General features: G+C 41.0%; 1 protein-coding gene and 1 long non-coding RNA gene across 2 annotated transcripts in view; one reads left to right on the top strand and one right to left on the bottom strand.

Annotated features, from left to right (window-relative positions):
* Nucleotides 1–5600, bottom strand: part of PGM2L1 (phosphoglucomutase 2 like 1) — a 67999-nt gene extending 62399 nt beyond the window's left edge. Inside the window, exon 1 of the mRNA XM_010366824.2 lies at nt 5168–5600. Within this exon, the coding sequence (XP_010365126.2) occupies nt 5168–5278 (111 nt within the window). The 5' untranslated portion in view covers nt 5279–5600. The remainder of the gene's footprint in view (nt 1–5167) is intronic.
* The window catches only part of LOC115893567, a 44064-nt gene continuing 27072 nt past the window's right edge, over nt 4849–21840 (top strand). The window contains exon 1 of the long non-coding RNA XR_004053590.1: nt 4849–5022. This is a non-coding gene — a long non-coding RNA (uncharacterized LOC115893567). The remainder of the gene's footprint in view (nt 5023–21840) is intronic.

Genomic DNA, 21840 nt, shown 5'->3' with positions numbered 1-21840 from the left:
AAATACCAACCATAGACCCCAACCTTAACGACGTCCCTTAACAGCAGGAAGTAGCCAGACAGACCACAGCGCCCCTTATCACTATTATCAATAAAAGGTTGGACTGTTTGGACGAACGGAGGCAAGATGGCGCAGTTCCGGGTTCTTCACCGTCAACTTTCCCGCACCCGGGAAAGACATGGGTCAACTGCGCAGGCACAACCCGACCTCCGACGGAGAAGAACCGGAACCCGCCTAGCCACACCTACCGCCCCGCCCCCGACCCGCCTATGTCCCGCCCACTGCCCGGTCCAGGACATAAAAGCTGCTCCCAGTGGGTGCGCGGAGCGAACTTCCTCGGCCCCTCCTCCTGCGTGGGACCCAGGAACCTCGCCCGAGAGCGCCGGAGCGAACTTCCTCGGCCCCTCCTATGCGGGACCTGGGAACCTCGCCCGAGAACGCCAGAGCGAACTTCCTTGGCCCCTCCTCCCTACGGGGGACCCAGGAACCTCGCCTGAGGATGCCGGAGCGAACTTCCTTGGCCCCTCCTCGTGCGCGGGGCCCAGGAACCTCGCCCCAGAATGCCGGAGCGAACTTCCTCGGCCCCTCCTCGTACACGGGACCCAGGAACCTCGTCCGAGAACGCCGGAGCGAGCTTCCTCGGCCCCTCCTCGTGCGCGGGACCCAGGAACCTCGCCCGAGAATGCCGGACCGACTTCGTTGGCCTCCACCGCCGGAGACCGGTGAACCTCGCCCCTACCTCACATTGGCTTGTAAATAAAGTTTTTTTGCCTTGCCTACTTGCCTTTTCTCTGGCATTTGGTCTGGGGGTCGCATTAAAGCAAATCAACTACTACCTGCCTAACACACTGTTGCTATGAATAGCAAACGAGACTTAGAGCATTTTACCAAGGTTGAAACACTACAGAAATAAATTCAAGGAATAAGGACTAGCATTTCCCAAACGTAATAAAGCCATATGTATATGTTCTGCACTCTTCATTGATTAAATGCCAAATTCAGTATTAGAAAAATGTGAACAAAAAATGTTATATAAACTAGTATTATAAAAATTGGATTGAACTAGGTGGCAGATCCAAGCGCCCGTCTAAGCTCGGTAACTGGATAATGTCCACAATTTCTTTGGGTCTCCACACAATGACCCTGGAGTAGACCACCTTTGTCGAGGAATGTCATGGGTGTATTTCCCATCACATAAGGATGATTTAAAAGGAAATTCACTCATCGCCTTTTCTACCTGGGCTACATTAGGAGGCACAGAAAATCACACGAGTGACACTGAAAAAAACTTCTACCTTTAGACTAATGTTTGAATCACTGGCCTAGATTGAAGTATTTTATTGCCATTTTCAGGCTTTTTATAAGCCTATGCTACCTTGAACTTTACATGATACTCTTTCTCAACACAGACCTACATTCTGAGACCAGAGTGCTCTACTTGCTATTTCTTAAAATGCCATGGCCAATTCCTGCCTCCACATCATTGTCGATATATAGGAAGTTCAACACCTTTGTGGCAGCTGCTATAGCAGGCTGAGCAGCTCTGCCCTATGTCCCAGCTCTATTCACCATCCAGCCACTGATCCATCCACTTTGCCAGTGCCTAACATCTTACATATAGGACTGCTTTTAAAAAGAAAATTAACAATGCATAATGAACAGGACATATTATATTGAGAGAACCTGGCTTCTGGTTCTCTGACTTAGCCCTAGAGCATAGAAGGAGAGAGCACTGTAGTAGAGTCATCTGTTCACTGCCTGGAGGAGAAATGCCTTATCTAGGACTTTTTGGGTTCTAGTGGTAAGACAGTCCCATTGTGGAGATGTGTGCATTTACTTATTACAGGTTGATGCTGTTAAATGTTTGTGTCATATATCTGACTCCCTGTGATTTGATTTCATGACCACTAAAAATCTTCTTTTGACTTCTCCTATGGTGCATCTAGAAAATGCCCTGAATAGAAACAAATCTACTTAGCTATTACATCTGTACCATACATTAATAAAACATTCTGAATTCAGACATCAGTTTCTGTGACATTGAGCACAGTGAGTCCATCCTGAGACAAGGTAGGCTAACAAATTAGGCTGAAGGCTCAGGAACTGGAAGGTCACATTCTGGACTTGTAAATTTACCAACAGAAAGCCACCCCATAGAAACTACGTGGAGTACCCCAAACTGCCCCAATAAACAGCCCATCTTGTTGCATTGTTTACTTTTTAATATTTACACGCACACCTGTGTGTATTTAAGCCCTTCAAAACATACTAAAGCCCTTCTATGACCTGGTCTTTACATATCCTTCCAAAATTTTCTATGTACCCTGAGCAACAGCAGAAATAAAAGTTCTTAATACACACATTAAAATTTCTCTCTATGCTTGTCATAGTTCTCCTTATGTTAGCAAGTCTAAGTTTAACTAATTCTGAAAGTTCAAGCACAAATAACATTTTTTCATAAAGACTTTTCAAATACACCAACCGAGACTAAGATTAGTAATTTTAGTGACCAACGCAAGTAACAAATTGACCTCGAATCAATTTATAACTGATTATATGCCTCATCTGAGTCATGAATAATTGGTGGCAGTTGGTTCCTGTTTTAATTAAATAGGTATTCATCAGGTGTTAAACTCAGTTTCTCTATGTTAAAAGACTACCCATGTCATCAATGTATAATGTAAGAAATGCTATGAGTCTGATCTTTACATTTCTGCACTCTAAATTTCAGTGCCCTGAGACATAGTCTAGCTTCTCTATAGTATCAATCTACAGTAGGTATGATTTCTCCATCAAATATATTCTCTCCTATTAAGAAAGGATCAATGAAGAAATTTATTATATTTATTAACGAATTACCTAAATCTATTCCTCTGTTAAGGATACTTATTACTTGCCCCTATTATTTATGCTTTTCCTTCCCTTCTATGTTCTTTAACGATATGATCCATATCTATTTCATCTTTCTGTCTCTCACAGGTTTCAGCCAATGCCTTATGTTCAAAGGCACTTTAAATACAAATTAAGAATTTATCTTCCACTTTTGATGAATTTTTATCTTCATTATTTTTATTTTATGTTGTTTTGCTTTATTTATTTTTGAGATGGAGTCTCCCTCTGTCACCCAGGCTAGAGTACAGTGGAATGATCTCAGCTCACTGCAACCTCCGCTTGCCGGGTTCAAGTGATTCTCTGGCCTCAGCCTTCGAGTAGCTGGGACTACAGGCATGTGCCACTTCGCCTGGGTAATTTTTTTTTTTTTTTGTATTTTTAGTAGAGACAGGGTTTCACTATGTTGGTCAGGCTGGTCTTGAACTCCTGACCTCAGATGATCTGCCCGCCTTGGCCTCCCAGAGTGCTAGCATTACAAGCGTGAGCCACTGTGCCCAACCTCTCTCCATTCTTTTTCAGGGGCTGGGTGAGGTGGTTCACACCTATAATCCCAACACTTTGGGAGGCTGAGGTGGGAGAATCCCTTGAGGCCCAGAGTTCAAGACAAGCCTGGGCAACACAATGCGACCCCATTTCTTAAAAAAAAAAAAAAAATTTTTTTTTTTTTTTAATTAGCTGGGCATGGTGGCATGTGCCTATAGTCCCAGTTACTCAGCAGGCTAAGGCAAAAAGATCACTTGAGCTCAGGAGTTCAAGGCTGCAGTGGGTGCAGTGAGCTACGATTGTGCTACTGCACTCCAGCCTGGACAACACAGAGAGACCCTGTTTAAAAAAAAAAAAATCAATCAGGAGACTGATTAGGAAAAGTATAGTTAAAACTGGCACCTAAAGAGAACAAAAAGTTTTGCTACCCCAAGTGTGGTCCACAGACCAGCAGCATTAGTATCACCTGGAAATTCATTCTTAGGCAGAATCCGAGGCCCCACCCCACGCCTCCTGAATCAGAATCTGTTATTTCAAGATTCCCAGGTGACCTGTAAGCACATTAAGGTTTGAGAAGCATTAGACTGTAGAGAAAGAATTATTCGTCCAATATACATATGACCAATTAACACCAAATACCTCATTGTAACTGCTTATTTGTTGGTCTTCCTCATCTGCTAACTGAGGCTTATTGAGGGCAGGAACCCTTTCTATTTTCCTCACAAGTATTTCCTGGGTCTAACAAGACCTAAAACACACACTCGGCATTCAATATTTTTTTGCTGAATGAATGAATGAACGAAGTAAAAACAAAACTTTCAGAAAGAGAAGCCTTAAGGAAATTCATTTGTAACATGATGTCACATAATACCATACAAATTCCTTAATTCAGTGTCATTAATTCCATTTTAAATGTGCTGCCTTCTCTACTTCAACAAAGGTATTTTATGCACTTGACAAAGCAAAAGCTTGGATTATCTTCCTTTGTTTGAGCCACCAGGGACCTCTTTTACAAGTAAGATAGCTGCATTTTAATTCTGATGGTCACAAATCCATCCCAAATGCCCGCACAAGGTTTAATTACCGCAACAATTTGGAGGTGGGGGCGGAGGGTGGGTGGGGAGCTGTTGGTAGAGAAGTAAGGGTTAAGGCAAAAACAATCCTGTATTAAGAGTACCATATGAAACCTGGAAAACACGATTCCTTGAACAGATTAATTCCAGAAAATAGCTGCCAGCAGGAGAAAGAAGAGGTAAGCGCCTTGCCTTTCCCAAGAGCAAAAGGTGATACTAGAAAATACCAAGGAGTGATAGAAGACCAGCGACTACCTAGCGACAGGAGGAAACACACCAGACCAGAACTAAAGCAGAGAGCGGTTAGAAACGCCCAGTAAGGGTGCCAGAAACCACTTTCAGGTTTGTGGAGAAGGAAGTCAAGGGAGAAAAAGGGAAAGGAAATCGTTGTTTAGGGTATAACTTACAATGATTTTTTTTTTTTTTTTTTTTTTTTTTGTAAGAAAGAGGGAAGACAGCACTTGAAGGGAAAGAGGGTAAAGAAGAGGAAGGGAGGTTACAATTGAGAGCACCGCAGAAGGAAGCGATGCAGATGTTCGGCTCTGGCGGACCGAAGGAGGAACCCCACGCATAGGTGAGTGGCAACGCCCTGCTCCGCTGCCCCCCGCCCGGTGTCCCGAGCCATTTCCTCTGCAGCCCGTGGGGCGCTGGGTGGGCATAGGAAAGAGCAGACTATGGGGGGGAGGCGACGGCGGATGCCAGGCTGACCAGGTACCCACCTTATCCCAGCGGAGCCACTGCCCGATGGCCGTGTCCAGCTGAGGGTCCCCGGTGTGGTAGGGGGCGTGGAGCAGGTTGGAGTTCAGATCCCCCTCTGTGTTTTCAGCCATGGCGACCAGACAGGTGTACGGGCGGGCCGGCGAAGACACTGAGTTGGGGTGGGCGGTGGCCTGGGGTTCGCTCACCAGGGTCCGGGCGTCCCCACCTCACTGAAGGGCATTGGAGACCAATCGCAGGGTGTTTGTAACAGCTCCTGCTGCGGCGTCAGGGAACCGCGAGAGAGGGGTTTATGGCCGCCTGCTCCCCAGCGGACCAGGTCGGGGTCTCTGGGCGAAGTGACTGAGGCGTTCGCGCCGCGAGAGAACAACAACAGTCCCAGATGTCTGGGTCCTGGCCCCGCCGCCGCCGCAGCCGCTGCCGCCGCCGCCCGCACCGCCTACGGCCCTGCCCCGCGCCTTAGGCCCCGCCCCTTCCCGCCTCTGCTGATTTAAGTCCGCGAAGCTCTAGGCTGGAGTCCGGGAGCGCGCTCCCCACGACTCCGAAGTAGCATGGGTTTACAGCCCGTCCGGGTGATGAGGCAATAGTGTACGGTTATTTTTATTTTTTAATTTGCCATGGGTCTCCTTTCCTCGATCTGCTCTCACGGCTACCACTAGGAAGCTGCCTTCGTGCTTGCCCTGCAGATCCCCAGCGCGCGCGCAGACCCCCAGTTTCTCTTGGGGGCACGCGCCGCTTGTGGGAGGAGGGGCTGTGCGAGCTGTCCGCGCACTGCCTCACGGGAGTTGTAGTTCTTTCCTTTGAGCTCAGTGGAGACCGCCGCGGAGACTACTACTCCCAGCAGCTCCGCGCCCTCCGTTACCTCCCTTTCTACTTCGAGGTAGTTCCCTATCCCTATTAGTTATGCTGCGGTATGTGGCCCTGGCATTAAATTAAACAAGGAATGACATAGTAAGGGGGCAAAGTGGTATCCGTTTAGTGCTGTGCAGTTGACGAATCGCATTCTGTCGCTTCAATCCCTCAGTAAGGTAGAGGGGCGTAGTCCTTTCCCGTTTCACACACAAAGAAGAAACTGACTCCCTGAGACAGTCCTCTCCTAAGAGGCCGAGTTCGTGAGCGGTCAAACTAGGGTTCGAGTCTCATTTCAGATTCCCTCGGCTGCAGTTATTTTATTAGGTCGGTGCAAAAAAATTGCGGTTTTTGCCATTAAAAATGATGGCATTAAAAGTAATGGCAAAAACGGCAATGACTTGTACCAACCTAATAGCTCTGCTGCTACAGTAAACTAGGAGGTAGGGAGAACAAGATTACTGTAAAACAGATGAGGAAGTTGTTGAGGGAAGATGGGTCGACATTTAACCTTGATACAAGAATGTATAAGCATCACAAGATACCAAGAGCAGTGGTAATGGGAATACGGAGGAAGAGGAGATTGCTTCACTCAAATTGAAATAGTCTTCCGTGACTTCTTAGCCGCCTCTCCTATGAAATGCTCACCTAACTTGAGGTCTGGGAAACGCTGAGAAGTGCTGACCTTCAGCCACCTAGCTACTCCTCCATTTCTTGGTTTGGCCTTCTTAGAATGGCTATGATTTTGACCAAGTATATTACAACTCTTTCGCTAGTCAGCTTTTTTGTGAGGAGGGTATGATAATATTTACATCATGGCTGTACAGTAACTTAATAAATGGCATTAGTCTGCGTTTCACAGATAAAAGACATAATAAGTTCAAAGTATTACTTTATTTCCTTTAAAGTACCATTTACCATAATAAAATCCAAACTACCAAGGTACAAAAGGATTGTGGTTCCAGTTTCTGAAAAACATGCCATAGTTGGGAGTTGCAGTTTTTGCTAAGTGATTGTTTCTTTTGTGGAGTCAGCAGGACTCTTGTTCTTTTAATCACACAAGGCCTGGGAAACAATCACGTGTCCTGGAGAGAAATTCATCTTCCACTACCATCACCATTATTGTCCATGATACATTTACTCTCTGCTAAGCATTATGGTAGGAGCTGAGGCTACAAGAATCTATATAATTGTTCATTTCGAGAAATAACATCTAAGGAGACAGGATATATATAATAAAAGAAAGCCCATGATAAATAGCAAATGCTGCCAACAACTGTTAATGAATTTACATCTGAGGTGGTCAATGAAAAAAGCATCAAGCAGGAGGGACCTGCACTGGGCTTTCAGAAACAAACATGTTGAGAATAAGATAGAGGATATTTCAAACCCATAGACTAGTGGTTTTCATATCTCACTAGGAGTTTGTTTAAATTCATATTCCTGGACACTGCCTCCAGAGATTCTGAATCAATACATTGGCATAAGGCCCAGGTACCTGCATATTTGAAATATCTATTGACTGTCACAGAGGTGGCCATAATCCCACAACTCAAAGTGTGATTAGGAGGACCACTGTACTGATGTCCTCTGGAAGCTTATTAAGAAATACAAAATTTCAGACTCCACTCCAGTTCTGCTGCATCAGAATCTACATTTTAAAAAGATCCAGTGATGATTTATATTTAAATTTGTTAAACAGTGTTTTTTTATAAGACAATTCTATTCATTCATTTCTGAGAAACACTACCAAATCAACAGAGCTTTCAAGAGATGGAAAAAAAGAGCCAACTAACCTTCACTTTTATCAGCAAGATCATAGCAGACATTAACTACTTACCAGAAATCTTGCCCAGCGGATTAGGTTTATTGTTCGGACGTTGGAGGGTAAGCATACTCCAACTCATCAAATCCAACAACAGTGTCTAAGTGTGTTCAGCAGAGGAAGTATAGTAGTTCCCCCAGTCTGGGAAAGCTCAGAGCTCTCATTTCTGTTGGAATTTGCCCACGGCATCCTGCATTTTTATTTGCTAAGCCTGGCAACATTAACTGTGGTTATGAAAAAGAATAGTCTTCTTGGTCCCTATATACAGACATACATCACTTAATGACAGGGATATGTTCTGAGAAATGCATCATTAGGTGATTCTGTCATCTTAACATCATAGAGTATATAAACCTAGATGGTATAACTCACTACACACCTAGGCTATATGGTATAGCCTATTGCTCCCAGGCTACAAACCTGTACAGTATGCTGCTGTACTGAATACTGTAGGGGACTGTAATATAGTTGTAAGCATGTGGATATCTAAACATATCTCAATATAGAAAAGGTACAACTTTTGGTATAAAAATTATGGTTTAAAAATATAAAATGGCACACCTATATAGTGCACTTACCATGAATGGAGCTTGCAGGACTGAAAGTAGCTCTGAGTGAGTCAGTGAGTGAGTGGTGAGTGAATGGGAAGGCCTAGGACACTACTGTACACTACTGTAGACTTTATAAGCACCGTACACATAAGCCTAGGCCTACACTGGGTCAGGATCATCAAGACATCACTCAGTCATAGGAATATTTCAGCCCCATTATAAGATTATGGGACCACCATTGTATATGCTGTTCTTTGAGCGAAACATCCTTGTGCAGCATATGACTGTATTATATTTACTACATATATATATAATATAATATGTTACCAATATTACATATAATGGACCTAATATCTTAGAATCCTAATATATATAACTTACCGTCCAATGATTTTTAAAAAAACGTGTATGTCTATACAAATATTTATTATATATGTCTTATACAAATATATATATTACATAGTTGAATGAATAGCAAAGGACAAAGCAAATGGAGGAAAATGTTAACAGTGGGTGGATCTGGGTAAAGAATATATGAATAGCTGGGCGCGGTGGCTCACACCTGTAATCCCAGCACTTTGGGAGGCTGAGGTGGGTGGATCACCAGAGGTCAGGAGTTCAAGACCAGCCTGGCCAACATAGTGAAACCCCGTCACTACTAAAAATACAAAAATTAGCCAGGCATGGTGGCAGGCACCTGTAATCCCAGCTACTTGGGAGGCTGAGGCAGGAGAAATGCTTGAACCTGGGAGGTGGGGGTTGCAGTGAGCCAAGATCACACATTACACCCCAGCCTGGGCGACAAGAGCAAAATCTCTCTCTCAAAAAAAAAAAAAAAAAAATATATATATATATACACACACACACACACACACACACACACACACACATATATATAATATATATGTATTATTTGCACTATTTTTATTTTTGTAACTTTGAAATTTTTTCTTTTCTTTTCTTTTTTTTTGAGACTGGGTCCTGTTCTGTTGCCCAGGCTGGAGTGAGGTGGCGTGATCATGGCTTGCTGCAGCCGTGACCTCCTGGGCTCAAATGATCCTCCCTCCTCAGCCTCCTGCATAGCTGGGACCACAGTTGCCCACCACCATACCTGGCTAATTTTTTAATTATTTGTAGAGACAAGGTCTTGCCATGTTGCGCAGGCTGGTCTTGTGTTCCTGGGCTCGAGCAATCCTCCTGCTCGGCCTCCCAAAGTGCTGGGATTACAGGTATGAGTCACCACACCCAGCCGTGAAATTATTTCAAAATAAAAAAGTTTAAAAGAAAAACCTCCACTGTATAAGAAATACACATTTCTTTATTATTAACAAAAAATCTAGCCAAGCATGGTGGCTCATACCTCTAACCCCAGCATTTTGGGAGGCCAAGGTAGGAGGATCCTTTAGCCCAGGAGTTTAACCCCAGCCTGGGCAACAAGGCAAGACCCTGTCTCTACAAAACAACAACAATCTTTTTTTTTTTTTTTAGTTAGCTGGGCTTGGTGGCTCAGGTCTGTAGTTGTAGCTACTTGGGAGGGTAAGGCAGAAGTTCCAGGCTGCAGTGAGCCTTGACTGTGCTACTGCACTCCAGCCTGGGCAACAGAACAGGACCCTGTCTGTAAAAAGAGAAAAAAAAAATTAATTAAAAGACTGGAATTTCTCACTCTGTTAGGGCAGCAAGAATTTGAATTTTCATTAATATCTGGAATTTTCCTCCCCACCCAGGCCTTATCTAGTACTTGGAAAACAGGAAGGGTCTGTAGGTCGAGTTCATTAAGGTTTCTGCAAGCATCTGCATTGTCCAGAGCCGTAGTGGTCACTGACACTGGAAGTCTGACAGCTTTCTCCCTGCATACCATTTGTAAGCAATTCCCAGGAAACTTGGTTGAGGCTAGGAACCCCAAAGCCTCCGTCTAGGTTTGCCACATAGCCATCTCCTCTAAAATCTTGCCCATTCCTTGAAATGCTACCACCAGGCAGAGTTCAGGGCCTCTCTCTCTCATTACCTGCCTACTTTAAGACTTTAAATCTTAACAAAAATCTATCATTCTGCTCTGTGACTGCTCTGAAAAGAAGTATTTTCTTGTTGCTCACAAACATATTTGTCATAAACTCTAGTGAACTCTATTAAAAAAAAGAGCCCAGAAAGGAAGTATCTCGCAAGCAATTTTCTACTTTTAGCCCTGTTACATAAAAACCTCCTCTGAGGCAAGGGGATCCAACAAGAACAACAAATAAAAAGATGGTTATCTTTGTGAAAGGGGAGATGGATGCAGAACATACCCAGGAATATAGTGAAGCAAGGCAAAGAACTCAAGGTGCAAAATGTGAGGAAGCCTTTGTGCTTAGGTTTGTGAAGTGCAGGGTTGGCACCTGAGAGTCGGTGCCTCATTCCATTTTTTAACACTTCATTGAGATATAAATCACATACTATACAATTCAACCACTTATTTATTCATTATTATTATTATTTATTATTTTTTACTGCTCCTTGCAGAGCAGGGCTAACTCATAGGCAGTATGCCCAGAGCCTGCCCAGTTCACCCGTTTAAAGTATACAATTCAGTAGTTTTTGTTACATTCACAGATATGTACAAACATCACTATGGTCAATTAAAACGTTCATCACCTCCAAAAGAAATTCCGTGCTCTTTAGCCATCAGACCACTACAACCCTATCTCCCCACTCCCAGGCCTAAGCAACCTCTAATTTACTTTGTGGCTCTGTGGATTGCCCTGTTGTGAACATTTCATCTAAAGGGAATTATATCATATGTGGTCTTTTGTGACTGGTTTCTTTCACTTAGCATGTTTTCAGGGCTCATCTGTGTTGTAGCATATACTTCATTTTTTTTTTTTACAGCTGAATAATATTCCAGTGTATGCATATGCCATATTTGTTGATCCATCCATTGGTGGACATTTCAGTCATTTCTGTCTTTTGATTATTGTGAATAATGCTTCTATAAACATTCATGTATGATTTTTTGTATAAAATGTCTTTGGCTGGGTGCAGTGGCTCACGCCTGTAATCCCAGCACTTTGGGAGGACAAGACAGGTGGATAACTTGAGGTCAGGAGTAAGAGACCAGCCTGGCCAAAATGGTGAAACCCTGTCTCTACTAAAAATACAAAAATTAGCGGGAGTGGTGGAGCATACCTGTAATCCCAGCTACTGGGGAGGCTGAAGCAGGAGAATGGCTTAAACCCAAAAAGCAGAGGTTGCAGTGAGCCGAGATGGCACCACTGCACTCCAGCCTGGGCAACAGAGTGAAGGAGACTTCATCTTAAAAAACAAAAAAAAATAGTTTTCACTTCTTGTCAGTATATGCCTAAGAATGGATTTGTTAGATCATATGGTAACTCTGTGTTTCACCATTTGAAGAACTGCCAGATTGTTTTTCAAAGTGACTGTACCATTTTACATTCCCTCCAGCAGTGTATGAGGCTTCCAATTTTTCCACAGATTTGCCAATGCTTGTTATCATCTGACTTTTTTATTCTAGCCATTTTAGTGAGTGTGAAATGCTATCTCGTTGTGGTTTTGATTTGAATTTCCCTGATGACTAAAGATGTTGAGTATCTTTTCATGTGCTTATTGGCTACTTCTGTATCTTCCTTTAAGAAGGAAATTAGGCGGGGCGCGGTGGCTCAAGCCTGTAATCCCAGCACTTTGGGAGGCCGAGATGGGCGGATCACGAGGTCAGGAGATCGAGACCATCCTGGCTAATACGGTGAAACCCCGTCTCTACTAAAAAATATAAAAAACTAGTCGGGTGAGGTGGCGGGCGCTTGTAGTCCCAGCTACTCGGGAGGCTGAGGCAGGAGAATGGCGTAAACCCAGGAGGCAGAGCTTGCAGTGAGCTGAGATCCGGCCACTGCACTCCAGCCTGGGCGACAGAGCGAGACTCCATCTCAAAAAAAAAAAAAAAAAAAAAAAGAAGGAAATTAATATATTTTGTCCACTTGTGATTGGGTTATTTGTCTCTTATTGAGTTTAAATGTTCTTTTTATTTCTGGATATATGTCCCTAATATAGGTCAGATATATGATTTGCAAATATTTGTCCTCTGTGAATAGAGATTGTTTTATTTCTTCCTTTCCAATCTGGTTGCCTTTGATTTCTTTTTCTTGCCTACTGGCTCTGACTAGAACCTTCAGTACAATATTGAATAGAAGTGACAAGAGCAGACATTCTTGTCTTGTTCCTGATTTTAGGGGGAAAGTATTCAGTCTTCCACCATTAAGTATATGTTAACTGTGGGTTTTTTTGTAGATGCTCTCATCAGATTGATGAAGTTCCCTTCTGTTTCTAGCTTGTTGAGTGTATTTATCATGAATGTTGGATTTTGTCAAATGCTTTCCCATATCCATTGAGATGATCATATGAGTTTTTAAATTATATTGGTATGATATAATTAATTATTAATTTTGGGAAGTTAAACCAAACTTGCATCCCACTTGGTCATGGTGTATCATTGTTTTCATGTTTCTGGATTTAGTTGCTAGTATTTGGTTGAGGATTTATTTGTTCATACTCAATAGAGATATTAGTTTGTAGTTATCTTTTTTTGTGATATATTAGTCTGATTTGGATATCAGAGTAATACTGGCCTCACAAAATGAATCTGGAAGTGTTTCTTTCTCCCTCAATTTTTGGAAGAGTTTGTGAAGAGCTGACATTAATTCTTCCTTAAATGTTTAGTAGAATTTAGCAGTAAAGCTATCTGGACCTGGACTTTTCTTTGTGGGTAGTTTTCTCATTATTAATTCAATCTCTTCATGTGTTATAGATCTCTTCATTTGTCTATAGCCAATTTCAGTAGTTTGTGTCCTTGTAGGAATTTGTCCATTTAATCTAAGTTATCTAATTTGTTATCATACAATTGTTTACAGTATTCCTTTATAATCCTTTTTATTTCTGTGAGTAGTAATGTCCTCTTTCATTTTTTATTTTAGTAATTTGAGTCTTCTCTCTTTTTCTTGGTCAATCTAGCTAAAGTTGTATCATTTTTGTCAATTTTTCGAAGAACCAATTTTAGGTTTTATTGATTTTCTCTACTGCTTTTCTATTTTTTAATCTCATTAATTTATACTCTAATTATTATTATTTCTTTTATTCCAGTTTACTAATTCTCTTTCCAGCAGCATATAAGTGACCAAACTGACCCCTTGGCTTTGTTTGTGTGCACGTGTATATTCCAGTGAAACTTTGTTTGCAAAAGCAGGTGGCAGGCCAGATTTGTCCCATGGGCCACAACTTGACCATTCCTGATCCAGAGTAATGGTTCCCAACTCAGGGTGCACATCTTTTAAAGGACTCAGCTGCTGGGCTTCACTCCCTAAGATTATGATTTACCCGATCTGGGTTGGAGCATGGTCATCAGTGGGGTTTTTTCTTTGTGCTTGGTTTTTGTTTTAAGCTTTCCCATGGATTTCCAATGTGCAGCCGAAGCTGCGAGCCATGGATTCATAGCAGGGATCTGACATTTGGGTCGTTTGTCTTTAAATCAGCAGAATTTTATTATCTTGGGGTTTTGGAGGCCAGAAGTTCAACGTTAAGGTGTCAGCAGGGCCAAACTCCTTTGAAGCCTATGGGGAAAATCTTTCTTTGCCTCTTCCAGTTTCTGGTAGCTCCAAGTGTTCCTTAGCTTGTAGCTGCATAACTCCAATCTCTCCCTCTATCTTCACATGACCCTCTTCTCCTCCAACTCAGAAATGGCCAAGTGGAAGAGGTGCATAGGGCAAGGTGTGGGAGCACGGGTGGTGCAGAGCTTCTGTGGCTCTCAGGGCACACCACCCTCCTAGCACCTCAATGTGTTCCACCCATCCAGAAGCTTTACTTTTGGGTTTTTAATTAAGGTTATTGTATTTTCTATTTCTAGAATTATTTCGGATTCATTTGTAAATGTACTACAGCACTTTTCATAGTTTCCTGTACTCTACAGAGAGCTTCAAACTTGTCTTTTACTTTTTAAACCTATAGCCAGCCTCGTTGTTTAAAATTTAAAGTATTTATGGGTCTGTTTCCCTTGTCTAATGTTTTTGCTAGCTCCTGCTCTGCAGTCTGGTTTCTTTGTGAGCCGTGTGTGTGTGTGTGTGTGTGTGTGTGTGTGTGTGTGTAAAATGGACACTGTATTTGAAAAACTATTTGTGGGAGTAAATTTAGACTTGCAATGAAAGTTCTCTAGAGAGCATTTGCATTTGCTTCTCTTTATAGAGAAAATTCTTTTCTCTAGAGAGGAATTGCCAAGTGCCTGGTAGTTCAACTACTTTAAGGCTTGAAATTATCTGGTGCTCCGGTGACCCTATGTAGGCTGTAATTCCATGTAAAATATTTCTCTTCTAGTTTATAGTTACTTGGATAGCGTAGCTCTTTGGGGTTCCAATATTGTGAGAAGTTTCTCCTGTTAGACTGTCAAGCTTATGCAGACCTTGGCTTTGCTTTCTGTCTTGCCTGTGACAGTTTTAAAATTAAGGTTCAAAATTTTCAAGATTGGCAAATACTCTCAGGGCAAAAGCCACATCTCGCACAGTTACATCTTTGGAATAACATTTTCCTTTCACTTTTGGCCTGGTAATATTTTACTGACTTGTCATTTCTTCTTTGTGATTTAAAAGGAGGTTAAAAATAATAACTGAGCTTTATTATTTAGTTTTAGCAAGAAGGTTAATACAAATAACCTCATCTGCCGTTTTGGGAAACACTATACTATTTTGATAATCATCTTATGGCTGTAAAATATTATGTCAAGTTGATCTACCATGGTATTTTTTAAAAATTTTATTCTCATTTATAGGTTTCTTAACTTGTCTCTATTTTTCCTGTGTAAATAGCAATAACATTGAACACCATTGTGAATAAAGCCATTTTTGCCTTCTGCAGTATTCCATACCTAAATTCTTGAGAGTACAACTGCTGAGCAACGTACTATAAATATTTAGAGGGTTTGATTTCTAAGGGTTGAACTAATGTCTTATGAATCAAATTGCATGATCTTCATCTTTTTAGTTCCGTCACAGTAATATTAATATTTTTAAAGACCAAGTCCAAAAACTAGTCTTGGTCACCTGATGAAGCAGTTCTCAAGCAGAAGATGAATCTTTATGAGCTTTCTTTTAAAATATTAGCTCTTTTATGTAAATTATTTAAGTTCAATTTAATGTGGCAAATACTTGTATGCCTGTAGTGTTACATCTTTCTAGGTGTTTCAGATTCAGGATAAACAAGATAGACAAGCCTTGTTCCTGCCCTTATGAAGCCCAGGACAAGGAATACAGACAAATAACACATTACTGAAATGGACTGATAAGTGCTTTGATACCAGCATTCTGTAATACTATGGAATTACAGAGGAAGGGCACTTAATCCAGACTGGGAGGGCCATAAAAGGTATCCTTGAAGAAGTCATAGCTAAACTTGGTAAATCTTGAATTTGGATGGCCTACGTTCTCCAACTTTGTCCTTATTTTTCAAGATTCTTTGGGTTTTCTAGGTCCTTTGCATTTCCATATAAATTTTAGAATAAACTTGTTAATTTCTACCAAAAAAAAACCCTGCTAGGATTATGATTGAGATTATGTTAACTCCCTAGATCAATTCAGAAATAATTGACATCTTTAGAACACTGAGTTTTCCCATTCGTGAAAATGATCTATCTCTCTCATTTAAGAAGACCTTTAATTTCTCTCAGCAATGTTAACGTAGGTTTCAGTCAAAGGTCTTATAAGTCTTCGACGTATTCCTAAACATTTTGTTTTTTAATGCACATGTAAATAGTTTTATTTTTATAGTTTAGCTTGGAACTGAAGAACAAATAGGAGTTAGGAAAAAGGAATATGGCGTGCTAGGCAAAGGAAACAAAACAAGAAGGATTATTTGTGTGCTGAGAGCTCAATATTACAAATGTCTGCAACAAACCTCTTTTATCATGCTGACATGGAAGAAATATTGCTGAGGTGAGTAACAAAAACAACAAAGAAGGCATATTCTTCTTTTTGAATTCCAGGGTCTACAACTATACACCTAATAATACTATCTAGTAATATCTATTAGATAGATATGATTTTCTTTTTTTTTTTTTTTTTTTTTTTTTGAGACAGAGTCTCGCTCTGTCGCCCGGGCTGGAGTGCAGTGGCCGGATCTCAGCTCACTGCAAGCTCCGCCTCCTGGGTTTACGCCATTCTCCTGCCTCAGCCTCCCAAGTAGCTGGGACTACAGGCGCCCGCCACCTCACCCGGCTAGTTTTTTGTATTTTTTGGTAGAGACGGGGTTTCACCATGTTAGCCAGGATGGTCTCGATCTCCTGACCTCGTGATCTGCCCATCTCGGCCTCCCAAAGTGCTGGGATTACAGGCTTGAGCCACCGCGCCCGGCCGATAGGTATGATTTTCCAATAATACAGCAATAATATCTAAAGCCCTTTCAGGGCAGAATAAAGTTGGAGAACTTATACCGTCTGACTTCAAGACTTATAAATATGCAGCAATTCAGAGTGTGCAGTATTAGTATTAGGATATACAAACAGGTCAATGGAATAGACTATTTCTGTGGGCCCAGAAATAGATCCACATTCATTTGATTTTTCAACAAAAGCATCAAAGCAAGCCAATGAGAAATGGAAAATTCCTTCAATGTATGATATTGAAAAAACAGAATATACATCTGGAAAAATATCAGTCTCAACCTCTATCTTACACCAAATATAAAAATTAATTTTAGCCTGGGCTCAGTGGCTCACGTAATCCCAGAATTTTGGAAGGCCAAGGCAGGAGGATCACTTGAGGCCAGGAGTTCAAGACCATCCTGGACAACATAGCAAGACACTCTCTACAAAAAAATCTAAAAATGTATATATATATATGTATGTGTGTGTGTGTGTGTGTGTGTGTGTATATACATAAGCTGGGCCTGGCGGTGCACCTGTAGTCTTAGCCACTCGGGAGGCTGAGGCAGGAGGACTGCTTGAGCCCAGGAGTTTCAGGCTGCAGTGAGCTATGATTGATTGTGCCACTGTACTCCAGTCTGGGTGATAGAGTAAGATCTCGTTTCTAAAACTGAATAAACAAGCAAACAAAAATAAAAAAAATAAAGCTATACAGCTTCTAGAAGAAAACCAAGTAGAATATATTTGCAACTTGGGAATAGGTAAAGATTTTTTAGGATAGAGAAAGCATTAATCACAAAAATATAAAATTGATAAATTCGTTGTCATCAAAATTAACAACTTCTGCTCATCAAAAGACAGTCTTAAGAATCTAATTTGGTGAGCTATAGGTTGGGAGAAATTGTTTTCAAAATATATATCTGATAAAGAAGTAGTATCCAGAATATATAAAGAATTCCTATGACACACTAATAAGACAAAAATGAACCAAAAAAACTACCATTTTTTAAACTGCAAATGACAATACAAACTTAATCTAGCTTAAGTAGAAAACTGAATTTTGGACAACAATGTGAATGTACTTAATGCCACTGAACTATACACTTATTTTCAAATATCTATTTTTATATATAATTCAAAAATTTAAAAATTAAATGTCTTGGCATATGTACCTGAGAAAGGCAGGAGTGGAGCTAGCTTCAAGGACCCCTGGATCCTGACATGAGGACTCTGTCTTCACCTTTCAGCTCCACTTCTGTTTCCTCCCAACCTCCCTTACTTATTTTTCAAAATAAGACAGTTGTGACTACATAGAGCTCTGGGCTAGGCAAATATCACCCCAGCTAGCAACCCCAAAAAGAAAGACAAGATTTATCTCTCTGCTTCAGTAAATGTATATGTCAAGGAATAGTTGCCCCAGATTGGGTTATGAGCCCACTACCCCTAAGGCCTTGCCAGGAGAGTAATATGTTGAACCACCCCATAAAAACCACATAAAATGGATAGTTAAGGAACAGTTCCCCAAAGGAAGGGTAGGGTTCTGTTACTGGGAGATGAAGAAAAGGGATGCTAAACAAACAAGACAAACAGATCCCTTTCATATTGATTTGTTATCTATTCCTTGACTTTAAACAAATTCTTTACCATCTGTCAGTCATTTTTTTCAATTCTTTCTGAAAAAAAAAATCATTTATTTATTCAACAACTTTATATTGTGCGCCTACTGTTGTGCTATGCACCGTTCTAGGAATGAGAAAGAATGGTGAATAGATCAAAGTCCTGGTACTCTTGTAGCCTGGATGATTTTCCCACTTATAAAAGCAGTATTTGCCAGCTCCACATCTTGGCCATTTCCAAACATCACCAGTAAAGAAACTGTTTTTCTCTGTTGAAAGAAAAAGTTAAATAAGTCTGCTACATTTGGAAGGTCAAAAATAACCTTTCACTTTTAGGGATAAAGTATTCTGTACCTAGAGCCACTTAATATATGTGTGTCATTCTAAGCTTCAAAAGTGATGAAATAACATATTTATTTCACTTCTAGACCTTGATTTCTCCAGTTTTTGTTCATTTTCTTTTATTTTCTCTTTTTTTTTTTTTTTTTTTTTTTTTTTTTTTGAGACAGAGTCTTGGTCTGTCGCCCAGGCTAGAGTGCAGTGGCGCCATCACAGCTCACTGCAACCTCCACCTCCTGGGTTCAAGGAATTCTCCTGCCTCAGCCTCCCAAGTAGCTGGGATTACAGGCACCCGCCACCACACCCGGCTAATTTTTGTATTTTTAGTAGAGACGGGGTTTCACCATCTTGGCCAGGCAGCTCTGAAACTCCTGACCTCGTGATCCAACTGCCTCGGCCTCCCAAAGTGCCGGGATTTCAGGTGTGAGCCACTGTACCTGGCCTGCATACCTACATACCTGATAGCTCATTTTGAAATTGTTGCTTTCTGTTTTATTAAATGTCTGTGTTTGTGGATGCTAGTTAACTATACTATGCTGTTGTAGGGTATCTTGCTTTTCTATAATTCTTGTGTGTTTGTGTGTGTTCTATTTATTCAATAAAAAAAACTGGTAGCCTGTAGTCAATTTTCTATCCCTAATAGTATTTCATTTCCTGATGAAATCCAAGATCCCTGTTTTATTATAATATGTGGACAGCATGGCATATTGTAGACAAAGGGAAATTTAATCTGTTGGAGCCAGCTGTTGGTGAGAAACTATGATTTTATGGTGATGTTATATCCTCAGCTATACGCTGGAAATTTTCTAGGATTAGAAGAAAATGATTCATTCTGGAATTGCAACAGGGAAGAAACTACATTATTTGGTAAGATGAGGACTAAAAGATATGATTTTCTGTGGATTTTATTGTTTAAAAACACTATGCAAATCATAACTTGGAACAAGTTATAATATACTCATATATACATAGATACGGGTATAGATATAGATAGTATGTATATACACATGAGTTTTATCTTTACTTTTTCTGCCAACCCTTTAGTTAGGAATATTAGTGAGGAGTGAAATGGCCAAAAGTATGCATCAATCTTGATAGCATTCAGCTGCATGTGACTAAAACAAAACTAAGCGGCTTAACAAAGAGAGGTTCATTTTCTTTTCCAAATAACTAGAAGTCCCGGGGAAGGCAGACCAAGCGTAGACAGTCAAAGACGTCATCAAGCACCCAGCCTCCTTTTATCTTTCCGTTCTTTCTTCTTTAACATGTGGTTCTCACCCTCATAGTCAAAAGATGACTGTGTCATGTTCCATATTATACCTGAATTCTAGGCAAGAGGAAGGGTGAAGTGCAAAAAGTTCACTTCAGCCAAGTCCGCCTGCCCCACTTCTTAAAATGAGGAAAGCAACTGCTGCTTTCCCATGCTCCACCCCACTCTGTACCCCCGGTAGACTTTTTCTTACATCTCACTGGCCAGAGCTGTGTCCTATAACCACTCCTGGGAAATTACGTTTTTGGCTGCACATGCTATTGCCTTCAGCAAAACAGAAGTTCTGATGGTAAGAAGAACAGGAATAATGGATATTAGGTAGGTAGATAGCAGAGTTGCCACGGGTGGCAATAGGGGGAAAAAATGCAGCTCAAGAGCTGGAAAATACAAACCATATAGTGTATAATTAAGAGTTTATCATAGTAACTTATTTAGGAACTATAGCATGTATCCTATAAAGTTACTGAGCATATCTGCATAATTTATCCAACACTTAGTTCAGTGCCTAGCCTGGTCCTGTTGCAAGCACAGCAGTAGATTTCAGTCTAGCAGTGGAAGCCCTCATCAATTACCTTCCCTAGAGTCGAAAGTCTTTGAGGTGTATTCTCAAGGCTGACACAGCATCCAGAATTCCATATTCTCCTTTCTTTCTTCCTACATTTATGACTGTTCTTATTATCATTGCTGACTTTTCTTCTATTAGCCCCTTATTTAAATGTTGGTATTTTTCGGTTCTTTCTGAAGTGCCACCACCCCCCACTGCTTTTTTTTTTGACACAGAGGCTCACTCTGTCGCCCAGGCTGGAGTGCAGTGGCGCAATCTTGGCTCACTGCAACCTCCACCTGCCTGGTTCAAGCAATTCCCCTGCCTCCGCCTCCCGAGTAGCTGGGATTACAAGTGCACGCCACCATGCCTGGCTAATTTTTTTGTATTTTAGTAGAAATAGGGTTTCACTGTGTTGGCCAGTCTGGTCTCCAACTCCTGACCTCAGGCAATCTGCCCACCTCGGCCTCCCAAAGTGCTGGGATTACAGGCGTGAGCCACAGTGCCCGGCCTGAAGCCCCTTTCTTAATCTTCACTTTAATCCTTGGTAATTTATTATAGTCCAGTGGCTTCAATTATGAATTAATTGATGATGTTTCTCAAACCATAACAGCACTTTGTCTTCTGACCTTCCAACCCTATTAGCTATTTTCACTTGGGTATCTCATAGACAAGTATTAGGTATTCTTTAAAATTTTTTTTCATTTTATTTTTAAATATTTATTTATTTACTTATTTATTTAAAGACCCGGTTATGAGACTGGCTAACGTTTGTATTTTTGGTAGGGGTGGGATTTCAGTATGTTCCCCAGGCTGGTCTCGAACTCCTGGGCTCAAGCAGTCTGCCTGCCTCGGCCTCCCAAAGTGCTGTGATTACAGGCATGAGCCACCACACCCAGCCAATATTAGGTATTCTGACTCTGTTATTCTCATACTACCATTTTAACACCTTTGTTTCAATGCTAAGGACATACTAAGTATAAAGTTTCATCAAAATTAGGTCAATATTGATGATGAAGAAAAGGCTTTATGGAGCAACATCTAATTATTTAATGCCATGATAAATTTTGTGTTTTAAACTATTTCCTTCAAATTTCCCCTTTTATTTTTTAAAAATTGTATTTGAAATAAGTTCCTTTGCCTTTATACTTTACAACACAGATTTGGTTCATTGATCCTGTTTTGTTCATATCAAATGGACAAGAAGTCCATTCTGCGTCACCATTGTGTACTTTCTTTTGTGGTCATTATTTTTACAAAATCTAATTTTTTTCTGGAGTAGTTTTTAAATTTTT

The sequence above is a fragment of the Rhinopithecus roxellana genome, chromosome 15, assembly GCF_007565055.1.
Source record: "Rhinopithecus roxellana isolate Shanxi Qingling chromosome 15, ASM756505v1, whole genome shotgun sequence".
NCBI lineage: Eukaryota > Metazoa > Chordata > Mammalia > Primates > Cercopithecidae > Rhinopithecus > Rhinopithecus roxellana.
Note: the sequence above shows the minus strand (reverse complement) of the source record. Positions and strands in the feature narration are given on the sequence as shown.